We start from the raw sequence: 25261 nt of genomic DNA on the forward strand, positions 1-25261 counted from the left end.
ACCTGGGGGTCGAGTCTTCGATCGACCTCTGGGTACGCTTCTTCTCCCTGAAGCAGCAGGGGCGGAGGGCCGGGGAGATGTCCGAGTGCGGGACCACCATCATCTCCAAGCGGTCGGGCGCTGACTGCCCGAAGATGCTGCTGGAGGATTCTGCCAAGAAGTGGCTGAATTCCTTCTTCTACGTCTGCAACCTTGACGCGGACCGCATCAACTTGCCGCCCTTCGTCACCTCGCCGCCGAGGGAGAAGTAGAATTGGGGGTACTACCCCGAGCACCCGTCGCAGGAGGTGCTCAACCTGTGCGAGCGGGTGTCGGTGATGAAGGAGCAGGAGGGGCTCACCGGCACCGACCTCATCACCGCCTTCATCGTCCGCCGGGTGCTGCCACTGCAGCAGCGCAGCCACCTCATCGGTCAGATGACCGGCCTTCAGGACCCCAACCGCATGGCGAACTTGCGGCTGGGGGCGGACCAGGTTGCGCGCTGGGTCAACGACATCTCCAAGGCCAACCTGCGGGACGACTGGCAGTTCGGGAAACCCTCATACAGCCGCGTGAACCCGCCAGCGATGGTGAGTCCTTGGTCTCCATATTTTGCTACTGCTTATCTTCTTATCCGCCCCCACGCGACGCGGGAGGTGCTTCTGAACGCCATCCGGTATCCTTACGACCGGGCGCGGGCGCAGGTGGTGCGCGTCACCTCGGAGGAGCCCGAGGCCCACGGCGGAGAGGAGGAGGCGACCGCCGACGCAGGTGCGGGGCGCCGAGCTGGTAAGTCTTGTGTTTACTTCTTGAGTTGCCGGTCGTGGGACGGCATTGTTGGTTCTAACGTGAGCCGTCAATGTAGTAGCGCCGGGTGGAGGAGGCGACGGTGCGGCCGGAGCCGGGTCATCTCGGGGGGCGCCGGCAGCGAGGCGGCTGCACAAGAAGGACAGCGCCGCGTCGCGGGCCCCGACCACGAAGCGCGCAGTGGACCCTGCCGGGGCTGCGAAGCCGCCCACCAAGAGGAGGCGCGCCGCACCGCAGGAGAGGGTGGCGAGGCCTGCCATTCCGGTGGTGCCGGGGTGATTCTCTTTTTGGGTCGAACCGAGTTGCCGGGCGGCTCTTCTTGGTTTATGTTTAGTTTGTCTTGGGTTTCAGGTCGCCAATCTCGTTGGTGCTGGCGGCAGCGGATGTGGCGTCCGTCGAGGGCGCCGCGTTCCGGAGGAGCCGGTCCGGCACCGTCGACCGTGACGAGGAGGAGGAGGAGCGGGCAGATGCGGACCTCGGTCTGGACCCGGCTGATGCCGAAGGCTTGGCCTGGCGGGACCGGAACCGGGCCGAGGCGGAGCTGGAGGCGGCATCGACCCAGGCTTGGGTTAGCGCCGCGGCGACATGGGCGCAAGCCGGCGTGGTGGGAGATGCCGGCGGGGACGGTGGCGGCGGCGATGGTCTTCGTGCCGTCGGTGGAGGGGGAGCACGGCTAAGGTGGCCGTGCGGATGTGACGGACCTCGACCGGGAGGTCGTGGTCGTTGGGGATGACACCCCGCTGCGGACCGACGTGGTCGAGCGGGCAGGGGCCGACGGAGGCGGCGATGACGCGGTCTTGGGGGAGGCATCACGGACGACGCCGGAGGGGCGGCACCGACGCCGACGTGCGAGGCGCCGCCGGTGGTGGAGCCGCAAGTCACTCCGCCCACCGAGCCGGTGTCGGAGTCGGAGAGGGCGCCGGCCTCAGGGGAGGCGGCCAGCGGGGGGCACGCTCTCGTGCCCAGGCCCGGGGGTCGCTGGGTTGCCGGGTCTTAACCGTCGCGGAGCGGGACCAGAGAGGTCTTCTTCAGGCCCCTGACCTAGGAGGAGGCGGCGATGGCCACCGTGACTCGGCGCCTGCGAGGGCGGACGGACCGGATCCACGCCTTCGCCCAGGCCGAGGTGCAGGCGACGCGAGGGCTGGAGCGCGCCGTGTTTGTATGTTTTCCATTCCATTCTGCTTTTTCTCTTTCTGTTGCTTCTTCTTTGTGGGGGGCGTGCCAGTGCACCCATTGGGTGTAGCCCCCGAGATTCGGTCCAACTGCGTAGCAGTTGGGTCGAATCTTATCTTGCTGTCTTGTATTGATCGTTGCTTTCTGCAGCAACTGGACTCCTACCGGGTCGGCGTCTTCAATTGGCTCCTGGAGACGCATCGGTGTCTCAAGGAACGGCTCGCGGCCAAGGAGGAGGAGCTCCGCGCCGCGGAAGGTACTTGTCTTTTATGCTCTTTTTTAGTGGGGGGCGCTAGCGCACCCACTGGGTGTAGCCCCCGAGATTCGGGCCAACTGCATAGCAGTTGGGTCGAATCTTAAGGTAGTACTTTGTTTCTGAGTCTCTCTTCTGTAGCCGAGGTGCTGTCTTGGAGGACTCGGCTGATTCGGGCCGGCTTTCACTACGACCGGCTTTTTGCAGACGTTGGTCGGCTTGGAGCCGAGGTGGAGAGGGCGAGGGCGATGTCGACGGGAGCCCGGCGGGCGCTCGACGAAGCCAGCTAGCTGCAGGAGCAGCTGGCGGGCAACAAGGGCCGTCTTGAGGCCAAGGTGGAGCGCCTAAAGGCGGAGGCCGCCAAGGTTGTGGAGGCACGGCAGGCCCTTGCCGAGGTGGACCAGCAACGTGGCAAGCTGGTCGACGACAAGGGGCAGCTCCAGGCCGAGGTGGAGCACATGAAGGTGGCCACGTTGGAGGAGATACGGTAGGGGGAGACCCGGCGCCGCGAGGAGGCTGTGAAGGCAGCCGAGGACAAGGACGCCGAGCTGAAGGCGGCCCTTGCCAAGGTCGCCGATCTGGAGAAGACGCTCCAGGAGCGTGACCGCACCATTGCCCGGGAGCGGCGTGGTACGTTGCTCGAAGCGCAGCACCCGGAAGAGTCCTTCTCCAGTAAGTGCTTTTCCTTTGGTTTTGTTGTTGCCGGGTTGGGACTCCGGCTTCTTGTTCTCGGTGACTTTTCTTCTGACTTGCTTTTCTTTTCGACAGGGGCCTTCCCGGAGACGCGCCAGCTGGCGGTGGAGGCGGTCCGCTTTCAGCGCGACCCGCAGGGGATCACCGGCTCTGGGACTGACCCGCGGGTGGTGTGGACCTTCCCACAGATCGTGACCGCCGCCGAGGCCCGTCTGTGAGTCTTGAGCGAGCAGATGGGGCGGCTCTCTGAGGCCGGCGCGGCGATGACGGCGGCCCTCTGGCCGGGTGCCGTCGCGCCGACCAGCTTCACACGACTAGCGCGGTGGTTGGAGGTGGGCCCGGACCGTCTTCATGAGTGGCGGGTTTCCGCCGCTCGTGCCGGCGCCGAGATGGCGCTCAGGTTCGCGATGTATTGGCATCCGACCTGGCGTTGGATGCGTTGATGGGCCAGCGAGCCGGCTCGGAGAACCAGATGCAGGCGGAGGCCGGACGGATCGCCGCCTGGGCCAGCTACATCGCCGGGTTCGCCTTCCATGACGAGTTCTAGCCGGAGCAGGCGGAGGATGGTGGAGTCGTGCCTACTGACGACTACGGCCTGCTTCTGGACGACCCGGAGGGCAGCTCTGAGGAGACGGACGTCTAATGCGACGCGGACGCCGGGGAGGAGGATACCGGCACCACCGCGGATCCGGGAGCTGTGCCATCCGACGGCGGGGATGCCTGATTTTTAACTTAGTAAAAATTTCTGTTAGGTAGCAGGTCCACCCACCCACTGGGGGTTAACTGGGTGTAATGAACTCTGGCCTTGGGCCTTGGGCTTTTCATTTTTTTTGAGCCGTTTTCCTGCACTCTCCCCTCCTGGGCTTCTCCCCCGCGAGTCTGATGGGGGGGCTCCGGTCCGTGACAAGGGGTTCGGCCTTTGAGAAGAGCATGCAGTACTTAAGCTTTCGCAATGTTGTGCGTGAGTGAAACACCCACTGGGCCGGCTGGCGGCAATCCGGCGGGGCCGGGTTGGCGAGCAGCCGGTCGTGCGGCAACTTAAAGTGGCGAGGCCGGGTTGAGCGACCCGGCGGTATGCATAAACTTCGTGGATGCCAGCGCTCTTGCTTTTCTTCTCTGGAGCCATTTCTCGCAACTTTCCCCCTTTGGTTTCCCCCCCCCCCCCCCCCCCGCGAGTCTGACGGCCGAGGCTCCGGTCCGTGACAAGGGGTTCGGCCTTTGGGAGGAGCGTGCGATACTTAGGCTTTTGAAACATTGAGCGTGAGCGAAACACCCACTGGGCCGGCTGGCGGTGATCCGGCGGGGCCGGGTTGGCGATCAGCCGGTCGTGCAACAACTTAAAGTGGCAGGCCCGGGTTGGGCGACCCGGCGGTTCCTGACATAGTGTTCGTGGCGCGCTGGTGCATTGGTCTCATGTGCTTGCCAGCCAACAACCGAAGCCGGTTCTACGGCCTAGAGCCAAGTGAGAGGTCGTGGCAATCCGATGCGTCAGGAGCCGCTAAGGAAAACAACGGGTGGCTAAGCCGGTCAGCCCCCGAGCCCCCGGGTCGAGCGAGTTGACCTGGTGGTCGGGTTGGTTTAAGAGGAAAGTAATGCACAATTGTAGGAGACACAATAGCTTGGTCGGGAAAGGACAGCCCCCGAGCGTCGTTCGGGGATCCCATAGTTTTCAGATGATTACAAAAGGCAGTGATACATACATGCACACGGCTAACTGTAAAACGGGCAGAGGAGCTCTGCATTCCATGGCCGGGTTGTTTCTTCGCCGGTGGTGTCCCTCTTGCGCTAGTTTGCCTTGCGGGCGTCGATGAGGTAGTACGCGTTGCGATCGCACAACGCCTTGCTGACGATGAAGGGGCCCTCCCATGGGGAGGACAGCTTGTGCTGGCCGGTCTGCTCTTGGACGAGCCGAAGGACGAGGTCTCCCTCCCGGAAAGCGAGGGGCTTGATCTTCTTGCTGTGGTAATGCCTCGGGCCTTGCTGGTAGAAGGTTGAGCGACTGAGCACTAGGAGACATGCTTCTTCGAGCAGGTCGACGCCGTCTTCGCGGGCTTCCTTGGCTTCGGCTTCCATGTACATCATGACGCGCGGCGAGTCGAACTCGACGTCGGTCGGGATGACGGCTTCTGCTCCGTAGACAAGGAAGAATGGGGTGAACCCGGTCGACCGGTTTGGCGTGGTGCGGAGACTCCAGAGGACGGCCGGCAACTCGTCAAGCCAACTGCCGGGCGAATGGATGAGACGCTAGACGACTCGCGGTTTGATGCCAGATAGGATGATGCCGTTGGCCCGCTCGACCTGGCCGTTGGACTGCGGATGCGCGACGGAAGCCAGGTTGTGGCGGATGCCGGAGACGGAGCAGTACTGCGCGAGTGCGCCCTTGGCGAAGTTGGTGCCATTGTCCGTGATGATGCTGTTCGGCATGCCGTAGCGCACCGCGATGTCCTTCATGAATCGAACGGCCGTTGGCCCATCCAGCTTCTTGATCGGCCTTGCTTCGATCCATTTGGTGAACTTGTCCACCGCCACCAGCAAATGTGTCAAGCCACCTCGAGCGGTCTTGAAGGGCCCCACCATGTCGAGTCCCCAGACCGCGAATGGCCAGGCGATCGGGATGGTCCGGAGTGCCGACGCCGGCTGGTGGCTGCGCTTGCTGAAGCGCTGGCATCCCTCGCACTTGAGGACGAGTGACTCTGCGTCTTCGAGGGCCGTGGGCCAGTAGAAACCACAGCGGAAAGCCTTGGCCACCAAGGACCGCGAGGCGGCGTGGTGCCTGCACTCGCCCTGGTGTATGTCGAGGAGGATCTCAATGCCCATGTCTTGCTCGACGCAGCATTGGAATACGCCGGTGGAGCTGCGCTTGACGAGCTTGTTGTTGATGATGTTGTAGGCGGACGCCCTGTGCTGCACCTGCCGGGCTTCGATCTCGTCCATGGGAAGGACCCCATTCTCCAGGAACTCCGAGATGGGCAGTGCCCAGGATGGTGCCGTCGCCACGGCGAAGACGGCCACCTTTTTGGGTTCTGGGGCGGCAGCCCCCGAGCCGGGTTCCGCAGCCACCGGGGCGGGTTCGACCGTCCCCGGGCCGGGTTGTGGCGCAGCCGGGTCGGGTGGAGCAGTCCCCGGGCCGGGTCGAGGCGCGGCCGGGTCGCCTGGGACGTGGATGGACTCGGAGTCCCGAGACGGCTTGACGGATGGCTTGTGCAGGTGCTCGAGGGAGATGCCGGACGGAATGGACTGCCGGGACGAGGTGATCTTGGCGAGTGTGTCGGCCGCCTCATTTTCTACGCGCGGGACGTGGAGGAACTGACAGCCCGCGAAGAATCCGGACAGCTTCTGGACGAGGAAGCGGTAGCTTGCCATTGTTGGACTCGTGGGCGTCCCACTCGCCAGAGCACTACTGCACCACCAGGTCCAAGTCGCCGTAGCACAGGATGCGCCGGATGCCGTGTTCATTGGCAACCCGGAGGCTGTGCACAAGGGCTTCGTATTCGGCGACGTTGTTGGAGGCGTCGAAGTGGATCTGCAGTGCGTACTTGAGCCAGTCGCCCTTGGGGGAGGACAGCACGATGTCGGCCCCTAGGCCGAGTCGCATCTTCGAGCCGTTGAAGTGCATGTGCCAGTGCGTCGAGTCTGGTGGTGGCGGCAGGTACTGGGTCTCGGTCCAGTCGACAAGGAAGTCGGCCAAAGCCTGGGACTTGATCGTAGTGCGGGGCTCGTAGAGAATGGTGTGGCCGGCTAGCTCGAGCGCCTACTTGGTGACCCGGCCAGAGGCATCCCGGCACCCGATGATTTCACCGAGAGGGGCCGTGCTGACCACGGTGACGACATGCTCTTGGAAGTACTGCTTCAATTTCTTGGCGGTGAAGTACACGCCGTAACACATCGTCTGGTAGTGCGGGTTGTTCTGCTTCGAGGCGGAGAGCACCTCGCTCAGGTAGTAGACGGGACATTGGACGGCTTGGACCTTGTCATTCTCTGGTCGCTCGACCACCATCACTGTGCTGACCGACCGCGAGGTTGCGGCGATATAGAGCAACAACGGCTCCTTCTCGACCGGTGCGGCCAGGACTGGTGCGGTGGAGAGCATGCGCTTGAGATCCCGGAAAGCCTCATCCGTCTGGTCGTTCCATTCGAATGGCGTCGTCTTCTTCATCAGCTGATATAGGGGAAGGCCCTCTCGCCTAGCCGGCTGAGAAACCGGCTGACCGAGGCCAAGCAGCCGGTGAACTTCTGGACGTCACGTAGCCGGCCGGCTTGCGCATGCGCTCAATGGCCTTGATTTTCTCCGGGTTTGCCTCAATGCCGCGCTCCGAGATGAGGAAGCCGAGTAGCTTTCCGGCCGGGACGCTGAAAACGCATTTTTCCGGGTTGAGCTTGACCTTGTACTCGTGTAGGTTGGCGAAGGTCTCCTTCTGGTCGTCGAGGAGTGTGAGGTGCTGCTTGGTCTTCACCATGATGTCGTCCACATAGACGTGGATATTGCGGCCGAGTTGCGGCAGCAGGCATTTTTGCATGCAGCGCTAGAAGGTGGCGCCGGCGTTCTTCAAGCCGAACGATATGGTGATGTAGCAATACGCCCCAAAGGGCATGATGAAGGACGTCTTCAGGGCATCGGCCGGGTCCAGCTTGATCTGATGATAGCTGGAGTAAGCGTCCAGGAAGGACAGGAGCTCACACCTGGCAGTGGAGTCGATGACTTGGTCGATCCGCGGGAGGGTGAACGGGTCTTTGGGGCAGGCCTTGTTTAGGCTGGTGTAGTCGATACATATGCGCCAGGTCTTGTTCTTCTTCAGGACGAGGACTGGGTTGGCTAGCCACTCGGGGTGAAACACTTCCATTATGAAGCCGGCCGCCAAAAGCTTGGTGACCTCTTCACCGATGGTCCTTCTCTTCTCTTCGGAAAAACGTCGCAGGGGTTGACGGACGGGCTTGGTATCCTTGCGGACGTGGAGTTCATGCTCGGAGTACTTCCTCGGGATACCCGGCATGTCCTTTGGGGTCCATGTGAAAATATCATGATTCTCACAGAGGAAGTCGACGAGCTCGCCTTCCTATTTGCTGTCGAGGCGGGTGCCCACGACAACGTACTTGCTGCAGCTGGGGTCTTCCAGGTTCAGCTTCACTTTCTTGGTCTCCTTGGAGGGCTTGAACGAGGCCTCGTCAGCCGGGTCCTCGGACGGGATCGGCGCGACCGACGCTTCTTGGGCCAGGGCGATGATCCGGTCGAACTAGCGCCACTCCTCGGCTACGACCATCGACTCGGCCAGCTTGGCGCCATCTTGGGCGCACTCTATGGACTTGCGGTAGTCACCGGTGACGGTGATGAGGCCCTTCGGACCCGGCTGCTTTATCTTCAGGTAGGCGTAGTGGGGAACCGCCATGAATTTGGCGAGCGCGGGCCGGCCCAGCAGCGGATGGTATGCGCTGGACAGGTCCACCACCTCGAACCAGATCGGCTCGCGTCGGAAGTGGCTATTGTCGCTGAACAGGACGTCGAGCCGGATCCGGCCGATCGGGGAGCAGGAGAGGCCGGGAACGATGCCGTGGAAGATCATCCGGGTTGGCTCCAGGTCCTTGGCCTCGAGGCCGAGCTTGGTCATGGTGTCGCGGTAGAGGATGTTGATGCTGCTGCCGCCGTCGATGAGAACCCGGGAAAACTTGCACGTGCATCGAGGCGCGACGATGGTGGGATCGAGGACGAGGGCGTAACCACCCGGGTTCGGCATGACGGCTGGGTGGTCCTCCCGAGTCCAGGTGACCGGGCGCTCTGACCAGTGCATGTATTCCGTCTTGGCCGGGATGACGGTGTTCACCTCCTGCCAAAGGAGGCGCTCGCTGCGCTTGTCGTCGCCGAGGCTGGTGAACAAGACGTAGGTCACATTCTGGGCCAAGTAGGCATCGTCACGCATCGCTCCGCTAGCCAGTGGCGGCGGAGGGGGCGGAGGCGGCTGTTTCGCCCCTGGAGCCGGGGCCGGGGAGGCGGGATGTCGCCCCTCAGGATGCGCTTGGTGATGGCGCTCTGCCGAAGCGTGTGCGTGGACGGCCTCGCACCGCTGTGGTGCTTGCAGGGGGCATCGAGCATCTCCTTGAAACTCATGGCGGGTTGCCACATCGTCTTGCCGGTCTACCGGCGCTTGGCGGCCGGGTCGGCCGCGGGCGCCTGCTCGGCGGCCGTGATGAGCCGGTTGTCGTAGCGCTGGGCCGGCTGATCGGCCTTGCGCTTGTTGTTCTGCTGGTTGTGCTGTTGTCGGCTGCCTTCGCCGGCTTGCTTCAGAGGGGGGGGGCGGCTTAGCTTTGCCGGCTTCGTCCAGCGCCACATGGATATTCATGGCGGAGTCAGCGTTTGCATACTTGTCCGCCGTCACCATGAGCGTGGCCATGGTGGCCGGCTCGGAGTGCAAGAGCTTGTGCTTGAGGAGGGTGCCGTCCCGGCACCCGTTGACGAAGTATTGGATTGCTTGGACTTCGTGGACGCCCTCGCAGCTGTTCCGGAGCTCGGTAGAGCGTGCGAGGTACTCGCGGCCGGCCTCCGCCGGCCCCTGCACGCACAGGGCGAGTTGACTGGGGCAGCCGGGTCACGTGTACATGCCGGTGAAGTTGCGGACGAAGGCTTGCTCGAAGTCGACCCACGCATTGATGCTGCCCTCCGGCAGACTGTTTAACCAGGTGCGTGCCGACCCCTGGAGCATGAGGGGCGCGTAGCGTACGGCGAGGCGGCGGTTACCGCCAGCGATGCCGATGGCGGTGGTGTAGTCGGTGAGCCAATCCTCCGGCTTCACGGTGCCGTTGTACTTGGGGGTGTCGCGGGGGAGCGTGAACCCTTTAGTAAAGGGCTCACCCTGGATGCGTGGCCCGAAGCATGCCGGCCCGACGGGGCCAGTCTCCTCCAGCTCTTGGAAGAGGGCGAGTCGGTCAAGGCGGTGACGGGCGTCGGTGTCGTCGATGGCGCGCTGGCCCAGCCGGTCGGTGACCGTGCCGCGGGGGGGGGGGGGGGGTCGCCTCTAGTCGGACATCGGCTGGGTTGTTGTAGAGGGTCGAGTCGGCGTCGGGCCTCCAAGGCCGGCTCGTCCCCCAAGCCGCCGGCGGTCGTTGGCGCGGGGTTACACCGGGTCCGGGTGCGGCCGGAGTGCGCCTCGCCGGGTGGCGAGGATGCCGTGTGCTGGAAGTTGTCGGGTCCAACGACGCAGGTGGAGCCGGATCCGGCCGGATTGGTGAGTTGGTTGAGGCGGTCCTGCTGTGCGTTGGCCGCAGCGAGGAGGTCATTCACCCTCTTGAGGCGGTCCTGCAGCTCTTCACCTGCGAGCTGGTCCAGGCCGACCGCGGCTGCCTGGGCAGCGCGCATGTTCTTCACGGGAGTCTCGTAGACGGGAGGGACGGCGCCGAAGGCGCGCCCGATCGCGCTACCCCGGGCCCGCACGTCGGCGACCCGGCTTGGCTCGGGCGCGTCCGGAATGAAGCCGTAGGCGGCGTTGCGCTCCAGCTGAGTGGAGTCGAGGCGGCGTTGCGTGGCAGTCAGTGTCTCGGTGAGGTCCAGCAGGTGCTGGTGGTCCTCGTCGAAGTGAGTCCGGGCCTCGGCGATGTCAGAGGCGTCGATGTCTGTGCTGATGGGGACACGAAGGCTCTGCATCGTGGCGCGCAGTGGCTTGGGCGGGCTGGCCCACTCCGCTGTGGCCCTGGCTTCAGCGGCCTTCCTCGCCGCGCTGGACGAGGAAGCGGCGCCGGTGTCGGTGAAGAAAACCTCCACGTAGAGGTCCATCGCCCCGGCGGGAGTGCCGCCGAGGGAAAGGGGGGAGTCGGAAAAGTCAAGTGCCTCGCTGGGGTACTCATCGGCCGTAGGCGGGTCGAAGATGCGCAGCGCGGCGAAGGAGGCGGCGAGTGCGTCGATGATGTCGTCCGCCAGCATGACGGGCTCGTCGGAGTCGAAGAGGAGCCCCGTCTGAAGCATGCTCCCGGCCAGGACCTCGAGCTGCCCCACGGTGGGCGCCAACTGTCGTGGTGGGCGCACGGCAGATGCCAAGGGATGGCTAAAGAGAGGAGGAGGCTCGAGGGCACTGGTGGGCTCCAGAGGCGAGGTCGGCATGAGCAAGCGCGGGACGCAAGACATACCCAGGTTCGGGGCTCTCCGGAGAGATAACACACCTAGTCTTGCCGAGTGTGGTTTATATGTAACAGTACAGGGTTGCTCCTAGAGCTGTATGGAGGAAGAAGGAAGGCTGGCCAGGGCTTAGGCAGCTCCCTCTCCTCCGGTGTTGCTTGCCAGGTGTGTGTGTGAGTGATCGCCTGTGCGAGTGAAAGAGGTTCCCCGTATGCATGAGGGCTCTTGGGGGGTTTTATAGGTCGACCCCCCAGGGGTACAATGGTAATGTTACAAGGCCGTAGGGCCGGGTTGTCAGCGTCCAGGAACCCGGTGCTGACCCGCCGGGTACCAGGTCTCGCCGGGTTCACCGGGCGCGGGCCCCGCGCACCTAGGGGTACTGTGCGTCGTCTTGTCGATCGTCAGGGAGTGGCCGGGTTGAGTCAGCTACAGTGGCGCTCCGTCAGGTTGCCGCTTGCTGGCGTCATGGGTGACAACGGGTGCACTGTTGCCATGCCGGCCCTGGTCAGCGGGTAGGTGGGGGGCACTGTTGCCTCGCCCGGCTGACCAGAGGCATGTGCGGGGCACTGTGGCTTTGGTCATCAGTTGGTGGAGACTCGTCCCATCGTACGACTGGGATGGGACGGCCTCTGACCCTTGGCCGAGTTGGAGAACATGCCAAGGGGGGAGCTGGCTTGTTGGAGAAGTCTTGGTGCGCTAGGCTCAGCTGTCTTGAGCTGGTTGTTGGGGCCGAGTTGAGGAGTCCGGACGGGTCGAGGATTAGGCCGGGTCGAGGGGCTTGGCCGGGTTGAGCGACCCGGCCAAGCGCGAGCCGGCTTGAGGGGCGATGCTGGCCCCGTTGTTTTTGAAAAGGATCCGGGTTCCGTTGCCTGCCGGGGTTCATCCCCCCCAACACGGCCTGCTAGGGCCTACCCGAAATCGGCCCAACAACGTCATGTGGGCCGTCGAATATAGTACCAGCCCGTTTCACTTTCGGCCCAGGTATGGCCCACGACGTCTTTCGGCCCATATGAGTCCTTCGTATCTTTAGGCCCTTTAGAGGCCCACGGTGATTCTAGCCCATAATGAACAATAAATTTCTTTGTACCCATTAACGGCCCACGATTCACATGGGCCTTTTCCACCCCGTGTTAGCTTTCGGCCTATTGACGGCCCAGACGTTCTTGGGCTCCTTTCCGGCCCTCGATGACTTCCGGCCCGTTACTGGGTTGTTCCCCTAATGGGCCAAATACGGCCCGTGGAGAGAGTCGGCCCGTTTCTGGCCAGTTAACACGTTGCACCGTGTCCAGCCCGTCCTATGTTCTGGCCCATTAGCAACCCGTTATGCTTGTGAGAATTAAGCCTTTGCTGACCTCCGGCCTGTTAACGGCCCATTACCGTGCTGGGCCGATACCAATTACCCCTGTTTACGGCCCATGTAGACCCATTTATCCAACGGCCCGAGGCCCACCGATTCTACGGCCGTGTTGGACGCCCATTTAAATACGGCCGGTAGGAGGCCCATGGATCCTACGTCCCGTAGCAGGGTCAAGGTTACCACGGTCCGTATATGGCCCATGGTTGTTGCCGCCACTAGCAAACCATGGAAAAAGAAGACTAGGAAATAAATAAGCCTGAAACTAACGCTAGGCTATTAAGGCGATTGCACAGATTACATCCACTGGGCATCAAAGATCGCCACCAGTGCAAATATAGGGAACACCCTACACTATACAAAAATGGCTTGCTGTTTTCTTCAGCCAGTGGCTGCACGTTAATAACAAATTTTGTATCGCAAAAAAACAAATTACAACTATAAAACAAAAGGAAGGTTGGCATAAAAGTTAACAGTCTGGCACATAAATGCACCACCAGAAGTTCAGAAGCTCAGTTCATTTGACCTGACTCTTACGTTTTCATGCTATATTGTCCGATGGAGCACCATAACCTTCGCCTTCATTTCTCCTAGGCTCCTGAACAACATAGCAAATGTCTAATAGTATGGTTTCAAAACCTTGCATATCTTGACGTCATCGAACAATGTCTGTCCTTGTTTCACAGAGGGTCTCTGTTAGGGAACGGACTTGTGTCTGGAGCGCAGATATAACATTGTTTTGAGCTTGCATATCTTGATCATGAGGCAGTTTGGAATAGATTGCCTTAACAACCAACCCAGTATTACGCAGGAACGTGCTTTTGGCACTGTTAGTGGACAGGTACTGACCCACTGCAGCAAGAGCTGACATTGCGGTTATAGTTGCCTCGCCACCTTCAGAAGGTGGCGGTTCCACCATTTTTTCCATAGCTTGCTGAAAAGTTGAGTATTTACATTAGTAGTACCAGAATAGAAGATATTAAGGAGGCAGCAAAACCAAACAAAATAGCTTTGGTCTATATACAGAACTTATTCTGGTGAACCCATGTAAAATATTAGTTGTATTTTACTGCAAAGTACATAATAAAACCAGGTTCCAAACATATGACCATGTACCATGGCTAATGTATTGTCTATTTCTTCACATTGTATTCACAGCTAAGGATAAAGAGACAAAGTTTATATTACGGTAAGCATAGTATGACATCATTCATATCACAAAACAACTGAGAACAGACAAACAGGCAATTGTAACGTTGTGTGGGCAAGTCCAGCACGGAACTAGATTACAGGTCAAGATCAAAGGAACATCACTCCTCTCTTTTAAACCTTGTAAGGTGCAATGATACGCTAAGACAATTGTTTATAAAATTGAAAAGAGTAATAGACATTGGCTGCAAAACATGCAGTTCAATGCACAAGTCAGAGTAAGTAGTAGTTAATATAAAAGGCATGAGGATTAAGGACTTACAACAGCGTCTTTGACTGGTGTAGTCATGCCCTTCGTCTTGCTGGTGTGACAGTCCTTGAAGATTTCCATAGCATTTGGTTCAGGTACTTTTTGGTCCTTGCGGGCTTTCCTCTACATGTGGAACAAGATCTGATAATATGCTACAGCCAAAAGAGTGAAATAGTAGCTAATTACAAGAGCGTCGTAGTGTGCAATATAGCTACGAGATCCTGTCATCTGTTGGAATTTCACTTTCGTACGGTTGGCCTTGTTCTTTGAACAGTTCACCTACAAGAAGATAGATTTGTGTGGCACATGCATAAATAGGACTTCAACATGTGATCTGATTACATATATATATAATGTACCTAATACTTCGGAACAGACCAGTGTTTAACGAGGCCTCTCCAGTCTTAATCCGATATATTTTCCACTGGAGATGTTTGGGCAAGCTCACTGTTAGCCTTGCCTTCAAAGTGAGTTTTCCTCAAGTTATACCGATACTGTCACAGAGCAGACTTGAAAACATGGGTGCAAGCTTGTCTGGTTGCATCACCTTGGCTACCCAACTTGAACCTCATTTGTTGAAAATTATGGGAGTCTCATTATCAGCAACCTACAAAGTATTGGACAGAGCAAGACGATATTACTAGTTTCCATACATAACCATACTTACAGATAAATGGTCGAGGAAGGTGTTGAACTGGGTTTCGTATTTGTCAATCCTGTACTGAACCCATGTTGGGAGGATACGTACATGACACCTAACGGCAACCGCTGCCTCTGATACTAACTTCGCTGACTCTGTAGCATCACGTGGCCTTTCTAAACCTGCCTCAAAACGGATCTCCATTCTTCCTCCTCTAGATTTAGTTAACCTATCGAGCATTATCCCTGATGTTTGTTTCCTCTTGCGCCTAGGTCCTAGTCCAACAACGAACATAGGAAGTGTTAGTGTACATCAAACTTGAGACTACATATAAAGAAGCATGCAACTGTAACTTGACTCCAGCAACAACCTTATTGCTGTTGAAGCTCAAAAAATTCATCTGATCTTGCCAACTCATCTTGTGTCAAGAGTTCTTTGAAAGTAGTGCCAGGTGGCAAGGGAGCTTGGGAACGTGCTGCTAGCTAAGTTGACCAACGAGTAAATCATGCAGCTGGTGGTACTGTGGAAGGTTTTGCAACAACTAGGGTTGTCTCTGCTTGTTTGGTGGCAGCTATTTGTTTCTGTTTAGCTTGTTCTGCAGCTCGTGTAGCATGGGATACCCTGTCGGTACAATTTTCCATTGGACTTTGACCTTCTATTGCACCATCAGTACCAGCAGAATCTGCGGGATTCTTCCGCTTCCCTCTCCTTGTCGTTCTATGTTGCTTCCTCTTTCTTTGTGCCATGTTAAGTCAAGTCGACAAGAAAAACGAATAACAATTTAATTCTTCAGAACAAATTGATGCGTGATACATACAAACTAAACTTTGATGTTAGACAACCACATGATAGGAGTATGTAATACGTACGAAAAACAGGACGGCATGAGATAACCAGAACTATGATATGTAAACTAAGCAGAAGACATTTCACTAAATTAGAAGCAATGCAATGGAAGGTAGACACCATATGAAAGATGCTACAAATGTCGCTCTGCCAAGTTAACAGTGTCTCATCATAAATGCCATTTAAACAAATGTGAAGCAGTACAAGAAATAAATCATATGCAAGATGCAAACAACATCACACTACCAAGTTAAAGGTCTCTCGTCATTAGTGCCATTGCATATTCACAACATTGCATATTCACAACTTATGATGTGTAAACTAAGGAGAAGGCATTTCAACAAATTAGAAGCAATGAAAGCTAGACACCATATGAAAGATGCAACGAATATCACTCTACCAAGTTAAAATTGTCTCGTCATAAGTGCCATTTTAACAAATTAGAAGTAGTACAAGCTAGAAAAGAATGCGAGATGTAACCTATATCACACTCCCAAGTCAAACATGTCTTATGATAAGTGATTGTTGCAGGTTACACAACAGTAGTACTTTGATGTAAGAACATGGTGTGATAGACATATATTGTATGTTCTAGAAACAGGAACACGTGTCTTAGTCACAAGTATAATGTGTAAAGTAAGCAGATGAAATTCAACAAAATTAGAAGCAATACAAGCTAGACATCATACATAACATGCAACCACATATAATAGTGCCAAGTTAGAGGGAGCACCTGTGATGGTGCACTAGGGGAGACGTGCTCATCACCAACACAGCTACGTTGAGTGTCTACGCATGTGTTGTCTTGGAAATCATCTTGGCGGGATGGAGGAGTAGAATCTATAGAGGCCCTCCGTTTGGAAGGAGCACCTTCATCCGCTGCCTTGCTAACTTCCTTCTGCTTTATTGATTTTGAATTGTCAAGTAAATCCGACAAGAAAAAGCAATAAAATTCACTCTTCAGAACTCATTCGTGCATGATAGTGACAATCACTACTTTGATGTAAGGCAAATACATGATTCCAGGATGGAATAATACGAAAAACAGGACGGCATGGCATATTCACAACTTTTTGTGTAAACTAAGCAGAAACCATTTCAACAAATAAGAAGCAATGCAAGCTAGACACCACATGAAAGATGCAACCAATATGACTCTGCCAAGTTAAAAGCGTCCCATCATAAATGGAATTTCAACAAATTAGAAGCAGCGCATGCTATAAATCATATGAAAGATGCAACTAATATCACACTGCATATACTAAAGGTGTCTCGTAATATTGATTTATGTGGGATACAAAAAGACAATAGTTTTATGTAAGGACATGCTTAATAGACAGATGTACTATGTACTAAAAACAGAAAGGCATGTCACATTAACAGGTATAATGTATAAACTAAGCAGAATAGCACATGCAATTTAACCAGATTGGAAGAATTACAATCTAGACACCATATGCAACATGCAACCACATATCATGCTGCCAAGTTAGAGCAAGCACCTGCGATGCTAGTGTAGGGGAAATGCGGTAATCAACTATAGAGCTACGTTCACTATCTTCATCTAGCCTTGCTGTTTCTTGAGAATCATGTGGGGAGGCTGACGCTGCATTCTTTAAATGAGGATATTTTATCATAGTAGTCCACTCGCCTGACTGCCTCATCATAAGTGATTGATGAGGGATACACAAGAACATTAGTTTGATGTAAGAACATGGTTAATAGACAGATGTACTAGTATGTACCAAAAACAGGAAGGCATGTCATATTCAAAGGTATAGTGTGTAAGCTAAGCAGATGCAATTTAGCCAAATTGGAAGCAATACAAGCTAGACATCAGGCTGGAGTGGTGAGCATGATCATCTAGGACCTGAGAGCCTGGTGGGAGGCGGGCTGCTTCACCACCATCGTGGCTTTTTAGTTGGCTTCCAGGTGATGCATGTCTGTGTTGGGCTTGTCACTGGCTCGGCCAGTGCCCTGACTAGCTATTTGTCTTCTGGTGCTCCCGGGATGGTGGTTCATGTAAAAAATATCTTTCCTTATCTTGATAAAGACCGAATTCGGCCTTTCGAATACAAGCTAGACACCATATGCAACATGCAACCACATATGACACCGTGAAGTTAAAGCAAGTACCTGGGATGGTGGTTCACGGCGAGCGAGATCATCAATTCCAGAGCTACGTTCCCCGTCTCCATTTGCTGACACTACACCCTTTAAAGTCTTGAAACGTGTCTGGCCTAGCCGCATACCACGCTGGAGCGACTTCTCTCTTCTCTTTTCTGTTTCTGTCAAGGCAGGGTCTGAAATACCCTTGCATAAAAACACAATAGTGAGAGTATGGGTGAAGTGTGTGCAGAACTAGTGCACTATAAAAGTAGCAGATAGCAGGTGGCTAAAAAATAAATGACAGGAGACATATGATAGCTCTACAACATTGCATGGCAAACAAAATTAGATTCTACTCCATATGATTTTGTAATATATGAGCACAGGAAATGAAGGTACTCCTCCAGCACACCACCACATGTGGTCCTATCAAGATAACAGTCGACTGAAAATAAATTGGTCAGTCGATGTTTTATGAACCGTCCGATCTATAAGGAGCGGGCAGATGGCCTTCATCTACCTCCCGCCAGTCACTGTTGACGATCTCTCTCAAACCGCAGCGACCACCGGCCCAGACCCCTGCGTCTGCCGCCCCACCCTCCCCTCGACCCCACACCACTGCCGTGCTTGGCAGCGCCCCCACGCCATCCCTTTAATCTCTGCCGACCTCCAGATCAGGCGCCAGCAGCTCTAGGCCCCACATGCCCGTAAGATAAACACCGAGGCGCTGCTTCCCTGGTGTAATAGGCGGACTAGTGCCTGTTACGCCGGGGAATGATTCCGTTAATTGGGAATCAACTGACCATGAATTGAAATCCAGGGGGCGACGGACCTCTAGCTAAGGTGAAATAGTATATGAGGAGAAACCTTGTGCATCGCGAGTTACTAGGAACATCTAGTATCAAGAAGAAGCGGTCAACTAGTGTCTTCTATGGGATGAATACTGTGCAAGCAGACACGTAAGATTTGCACGAATAAGGGAGGAGGAGTACCATTTTCAGTTGCCGGCGTGGTCTCCTCCACATGTCGCGGCGATCTTCTTCTTTTTGCCAGGGGAACCGATGTTTCAGAGGAGGCTGCAGGCTTGGACGAACCCATGGCCAAATTGTTGACTGTGTTGCTGTGGTCGTATGTCGGCGGAGGGGAAGCAGATCCGAGGCGGTGAAGGACGGTGTAGCAGGAACAACTCCGGTGCGGTGGACGGTGGCGAAGTTGGAGCGGCAGCGGTGAGGCGCAGGACGGCGTGGTTGAACTGGCTCGGGTACGGACGGCTCGGCCTCGGCTTCAACTACTAGCCGTGGAGGGCGTTGCCATTGAGGTTGTGGTGGACGACGACATCGGGGTATCGGCTGCGGCGCCGGCGTTTGATGGGTGGAATGGGGTGGCGTACGGAGGACGCTGGGGTTTCGCGGCTGGTGGAGAGGTAGATTTGGCGCCCATGGAGTAAGAATGGGGAATCGGGCGGGGGCGGGGGGAGCTAAGGGAGATCCATGTTTCGGTATGGGACGCGCTGGTTTTTGGCTTTTTTGAACAGATCGGACGCGCTTGTTTGAAATTTGGGGAAAGTACAAACTTTATCCCCCTCTTAAATTTCGGACCTACTGCGGGTCGGGGGTAGGATGGTAATCCCAGGTGTCCCAAATAGTGGGCGGGAGCGATTTCGGTCGCGCGTATGTGTGCTTAGGAGGCCATTGTGTATGAATGTTTTTCGGAGGCGGTTGCGTGGCGTCTAGATGAAGCAACAAACCTACCCCGGTTTAGACCATTGCACGTCGGGCCGGTAGGTTTCACGGGTTGGAGTTAGAAAAGTAATTTCCTTCTACTACCAAACATTGGTCTCACGCGGTTTTGGGCGAGTAGAGGCTCTTTTGGTGCTTCGTTCGAAATTTTGAAATAGAAGCATTCACGTTTAGAGTACTCTTGAACTTTGAGGATTGAAAACATTAAATTTGACCTTGTATGTTTGAAAACCTCATTAAATTATCCGCTTCTTTTTGAAATTTTGACACTTGAAAATCCTATAACTATGATTATTTTGGAATGGAGGAGCTAAATTCGAATCTATTTTGTACACGACTATATATGCTATTATGTACAAAATCAGAGCAAAGATTGGTGCCCCCATAATTTAGGTATGATTTACAAATGCAATGATATCGAATTCAAATAATTGAATGGACTTCATGTTGAATTAGATTTTTTTAAACCACCTTAAGTTGAATTCAAATGTATGCTAGTTCATAGCTAGCTATTTATAATGTTCATTGTGTAACTTTCGTATGTATAATGTGCTTTACACACACACCACTAACTATACTCACGTTTATATTCGATTGCTAAAGCGATGCATTGTCAGGAGTTCGAAATACTAACTATGTGGATCAATTATGTCAAGTAATAACATAGACATGCTCAAATTCGATAGAATCTAGATGTCTGATGCATCAATGACCGTTCCTTACGCGAATTGCAAATATCATCATCCCATCCTAATATTTTGGATACAATTTATATCTTTAATCAATGTGTACATCAGTCTTTTACGTGTAGTTTAACTCTCCATTGGTGGTCTCTCACACATGCTCACACTCTCTCTCCCGAGGTGTCTTTCTCGCAGACATGCTCTCGATATAACCCTCCCTCCCTCTCGTAACCATTTACGACTGTTTTCACTAACCTTTATCATAAGCACTCTTCCTCTCACAAGCATACACACGCACAATCCCCATCGACCCTTTCTATGTACATAGACCTGCCTACGTGTCTCTTATACGCACATTATCTTTAGGTCTGTCTCTCACGCATTGTCTCACACCTCTCTTCCTAATCGACGAGTATGATTCTAGCAGAGCATTCTGTAGGATGCCCCTTAAAGTTAGGTTGGATGAATAGTAATATAAGAGATAAGGGGTTACCTTAGTCCGAGAACCCAGGGTTACAAATCCTAGCCGGCTTTGTCAGTGGACACAGAGTCCTTCACAGTTCTTCTATCGTTGTCTTGTACGACAAGTCATCCATGGATCTCCCTAAAGTCATGGGCCGACCAATGTGGCGCAGGACGGAACCGAACCAAGGGCCTCACCTCGACCCACCGGACCTCACGCGGTGACACACCCTCTGCCCCCAGGTCTCGTTATCTTCTCACAGCCACACATACCAACACAGACACCACAAAAAAAATCTCCTCGTGCCTCTATCCCCTCGCCCTTGCATATACACACTCAAGGGAATCTCTCGTCGTGACATCATATTAGTCTCTCTCTCTCATTTCTCGTACTATCTCTCCCACGCCCCCTCCCCCGCCGGCCCCTCTATCCATGCCTCTCTCGAATACGTAATACACACACATACCTCTCTAGGCCCTGCCAAATACATCAACTACACATTCACACATGTTACATCACGTACCCCATTGATCTAAAAAGCCCTCTCTTCACGTTTATTTCGCATACAACATTCCTTTTGAATAAAGTGTGGCCAAAAAATTATTTTAGAATTTCTACATATATACAACATTACAAAGTTATATGGAGGAGTATGAACGTTAATTTTCATTGCATGGTGCCGCAATGATATTTGTTCCGCACTGTGAATTTCTATATTTTTATACTATATATAAAGTTAGTCATAATAAAGAGAAACGAAGAGCATCTCTCTCCCCATCGCATACACCCCCTCGACGCCCATATCACGTACGCACACAAACTATCTCCAGGTCCTCTAAAAGTAAGCCCCCAGCACATTCATGCATGTTTCATCTTTCTCTCGCGATATATACAGTGACGATCATTATATTTGGAGCAAAAGCACGATACGTACATTGGAATTCAGAATCCACTCATTATGGTCACGCTTTACATTTTGTGGTTATTATACAGTCACGGGCTCACCGTACAGCTCTGTATTTGCTCAAGACACGACTAGTTGACCAGTTAAACGCTCCACGTGGCACCTCTAGTGTTGCATCACATTATCTCACTACCATTGGGCCCACCGGTCGGCTTGTATCTACTCTACATCTACATCTACACTCTTATAATAACTACACTCTTATAAAAAACAGAGTTGGTGATGATGGTGTGCCTGCCATCCTGCAATATAGGCCATCCGATTTATATCTGACGGATAGGAAGGAAACTATGGAAATTTTGCAAAAAGGTATCCACACACCTCTCCACATTTGCAAATAAGGTCTTCCCTCATTCATCCTTTTCTCTCACAAGATAAACTAGTCATACAAATGCATCTTGATGTTACGTGCAATGCACGGGCATCTTACTACTAAGAATGAAAACAAACGACAAAAAAATATTGGACGGTGGTTCGAAGTCATGATCGCGGGCACAACGGACAAGTGGCCTTGTATTGGTATGCTGAGCCGTCTGTTTTAACACATAGGAGCTGGTGTGGTGATTATACACACACGCACGCATGCACACGAACTGCATGCATGCAACACTCACACGAACACATGCAGCCACGCACGCACGCAACACTCACACGTACACACGCAACCACGCACACACGCAACACTCACACGCACACATGCACACATGCATGCACACAGCACACGACCAACACACACACTCACGCTCAAGTGCTCAAACTATAGGTGCATGCGCACACATCAGGCCCTGACAGACACATACACAACCAGGTGATTCCCGCTCACGGGTTGGAGTCTTGTCGCGCCTGCGTAAATTTCTGTTTATCTGACCTTTTTCCTATGTGAACTGACATGTGGGACCCACAAGGAACGTGGTCAATTTAACTAGTCAACATGGTGCCACGCAGACTATTTAGCCGGTTAACAGAGTGCAATCCGATGCTGAACGATGAGCAAGTGACCGCATAATCACCTCAAAATGTATATAGTGATCGTAATGAGCGTATTCTGAAGTTCGGTGACCGTATTACGCTTTTCTCTCTGTAGGCCCTCCAAAACTACATCTCTACACGTTCTCACATGTTACATCTAACAACTATGCAATACAGCACTACTACTACAATCTAACACAATAAATCATATGTGTTTTTAGTTTTACTAGATATCATATTGTTAGTTAATTCTTCATTTTAAATAAATTAAAATTGCCTTGGAAATGTATGGTCAGTATCATCTACCGCGCGGGAAAAATACCGCCCTTTCCTGTTTAATCGGGTTTGTATCGATGGATCGTGCGAAACAGCAAAACTATATTACTATACAGTACAAGTGACAGTTCACGGGGCCGTCGTGTCGTGTACTCCTCCGTCGTAAGAGTGGAGCGCTCGCTTTCATAAATGTTCTAGTCCCGTTCGCCTACATGTGGGACATCATGCTACCGGGTCCACGTGCCATATCGAAATACAGTGCAGAGCAGCAGGGGTGAAGCAGCCCAGTCATGGCGCCGGCATAGTAATGAGCAATGAGGCGTCAAATCACAAAGCTGCACCTTTCCCGCAGTTAAGTTGGAGGGACAAAGTAATAATGCTAAAAAAGAAGTTGGAGGGACGAAGCAACCATCATTTCACTCGTTGCTGAATCTGCTTCTCCCTCATCTTCTTCAAGTTAACCACGTGTTGCTTCTGTCGTTCTTCTGCCTCATGTGGGACGCAGATCGGCTTGGTAAAGCACTGACACATGGGACCACATGTTAGCAAACCGCCAGCCCAACGTCCTCTAAAAATAAGAAACCTCCCCCGCCATCCGCACGGCAAAATCACCTCCTTTTTACTAATCTTGATTCTATAATTTTTTAGATCAATATAATTGAGATTTGTATAGATAGCACACAGGAGCAAAACCAAGTGGTACGGTTAAGGGCATCCACAATGTGTAGCCAAATGTGAAAATAGCTTTTGGCATCGATGGGAACCATTGTGGACGGTGCTGCCAAAGCCAAAAAGATGGAACCGAAGCTCCCTGATTGATTGGTTGAAGGAATAGAAAAATGCAACGTCTCTCCTCTTGCTCCTTTGCTTGGACGCATGTACAGTATAGAGCACAGAGTCTACTCCCATGCCCCTTCTATCACAAATCACAAAGCATTGAGGCGTCAAATCGCACAGCACGGACGAAGCAACCATCATTTCACTCTTCGCTGACTCTGCTTCTCCATCGTCTTCTTCGAGTAACCACCTCACCACACTAAGCTGGACGGACGACGCTATTGTGTACTAGTAGTACTAGTGCATTTACGCGTCCTTTGGGTCAACGGACTTCCTGGATGCAAATAAGGCGGTTGTCTTGGCTTGCAGGCGGCACTTGCGAACGACCTACAGTGGTCTCCCTCAACGGTGTTCTCCGTCGAATGCACTTCGCCAAACCACAACGTTCGAGATATCATCGACATCACCGCAATGGGGAAGGAATTCAAATAGTTACTACCTCCATTTTTTTGTACACAAGGCCAGTATATCAAAATTACAATTTGCAAAAGGCCACTAACACTAATCGAGGCAAAATTGATGGGGTTCGCCTTGTACTAGCAACCAAGGACATTAATATACCCTTGCATGCATGCGGAAGTGAGAAGGTTGGTTTGCATGGCGCTGCATTAATCAAGCGATGAGGAGTGAGATGGTTAGCTCTTTGGGCTTTGGAGAAAAACACACGCATTAATTGACACGTCAAATGAGGATTTGTATCGATTAATCCCGCGAAGGAAAACCCCGGCTTTGTATATTAACACTAGTACTCCTAGTACATACGTACTTATCCTGTTTGGGTCTAGGCCTTGCATTGCCATACTTCGCCACACATTTTTGCCAAGCTTGCCTAAAGTTTTCAAAATGAAAATGAGGTACACTTGCACACGGTTGTCACGGTCGCACCGCACCCTCACACGGTCGCTCCGCACGCTCACACAGTCGCTCCTGCACGCCGCAAAACCAACCAAGGGAACGCACCCCTCACTGACACGTGCTACCGCATGTGAACAAACCAAACTCAGCCATCCTACCGCTGACACATAATTTTCGTTCATACAGTATGTTTGTCCAACCGCATGTTGGGGAGGATCTGTACGGCCCATGCGGTGGTCTGTTGGGGAAGAAGAAGAGGCGAGGAAGAAGGGTTAGGAGACGTAGGATATTCATGCAACCGCCTGAAATGGTAGACTGACCCAAATGATGAAAGTCAGGCGACTTGCATAACAATATATGATTTTACACAACAAAAGATCCCTAAAAACAACAACATAAAGAAAAACTATCACTGCTCGTGGAACAAGACGGCCTCGTCGTCTTTGGCTGCAGGCACGAACCAGCCGTAGCTGCCGACGTGTGTCTCCACAACGTGGTTGTCCTCGGCCTCCAGCTACTCGTTCACGCGGAGCGTGCGGGCGCTCTGCACGAATGAGAGCACCGCCCGGTTCAAGTCGAGGATGTCCGGTTCTGCCCGCAGGAGGGCCTCGATGGCAGCGGCATCCGCGCACTCCGCGTCGAGTTGAGCCTCCGCCGCCCGGTTCAAGTCGAGGACGTCCGGTTCCACCTGCAAGAGGGCCTCGATGGCAGCGGCATCCGCGCGCTCCGTGTCGAGTTGAGCCTCCGCCGCCCGGTTCAAGTCGAGGACGTCCGGTTCCGCCTGCAGGAGGGCCTCGATGGCAGCAGCATCCGCGCGCTCCGCCTCAAGTTGAGCCTCGGCCGCACGGTTCACATCCACGACATCCGGTTCCGCCTGCAGGAGAGCCTCGATGGCAGCGGCATGCGCGTGCTCCACGTCGAGTTGAGCCTCTGCCTCCCGGTCCTCCTTTAGTATCGCCAGGTTGAACCGTTGGTCCGCCTGCACCATGGGGGACCCGGACGCCGGCACGAAGTCGACATCCATCGTCACATACCCATCGGGGGCTTTCTGCTCCGCGAGCTCC

General features: G+C 54.1%; 3 protein-coding genes across 3 annotated transcripts; all 3 read right to left on the minus strand.

The window, feature by feature from the left end:
* Nucleotides 1-5149: 5149 nt before the first annotated feature.
* LOC109787630 (uncharacterized) lies at nt 5150-6268 on the minus strand. Its single transcript, XM_020346165.1, has 2 exons — nt 5498-6268; nt 5150-5350 (listed from the first exon to the last, which is right to left on the minus strand). Exons 1-2 carry the CDS (start codon nt 6266-6268, stop codon nt 5150-5152), a joined length of 972 nt encoding a protein of 323 aa, XP_020201754.1.
* Nucleotides 6269-6656: 388 nt separating this feature from the next.
* Nucleotides 6657-7061, minus strand: LOC141021881 (uncharacterized). Its single transcript, XM_073497734.1, has one exon. The coding sequence runs from the start codon at nt 7059-7061 to the stop codon at nt 6657-6659; it is 405 nt and encodes a 134-aa protein (XP_073353835.1).
* A 1075-nt stretch (nt 7062-8136) lies between these two features.
* On the minus strand, nt 8137-8508 carry LOC141021882 (uncharacterized). The gene has a single exon (XM_073497735.1). The coding sequence runs from the start codon at nt 8506-8508 to the stop codon at nt 8137-8139; it is 372 nt and encodes a 123-aa protein (XP_073353836.1).
* Between the last annotated feature and the right edge of the window lie 16753 nt (nt 8509-25261).

Source organism: Aegilops tauschii, chromosome 4 (genome assembly GCF_002575655.3).
Source record: "Aegilops tauschii subsp. strangulata cultivar AL8/78 chromosome 4, Aet v6.0, whole genome shotgun sequence".
In the NCBI taxonomy this organism is placed as follows: Eukaryota; Viridiplantae; Streptophyta; class Magnoliopsida; order Poales; family Poaceae; genus Aegilops; species Aegilops tauschii.

Excerpts from the sequence above, each read along its gene's own strand:
- LOC109787630 (XM_020346165.1), bottom strand. The coding sequence starts at position 6,268 with ATGGCAAGCTACCGCTTCCTCGTCCAGAAGCTGTCCGGATTCTTCGCG. Across the intron at positions 5,351-5,497 it reads CGATCGCCTGGCCATTCGCG|GACATCGCGGTGCGCTACGG; the intron begins GTCTGGGGACTC and ends CGATTCATGAAG.
- LOC141021881 (XM_073497734.1), bottom strand. The coding sequence starts at position 7,061 with ATGAAGAAGACGACGCCATTCGAATGGAACGACCAGACGGATGAGGCT.
- LOC141021882 (XM_073497735.1), bottom strand. The coding sequence starts at position 8,508 with ATGACCAAGCTCGGCCTCGAGGCCAAGGACCTGGAGCCAACCCGGATG.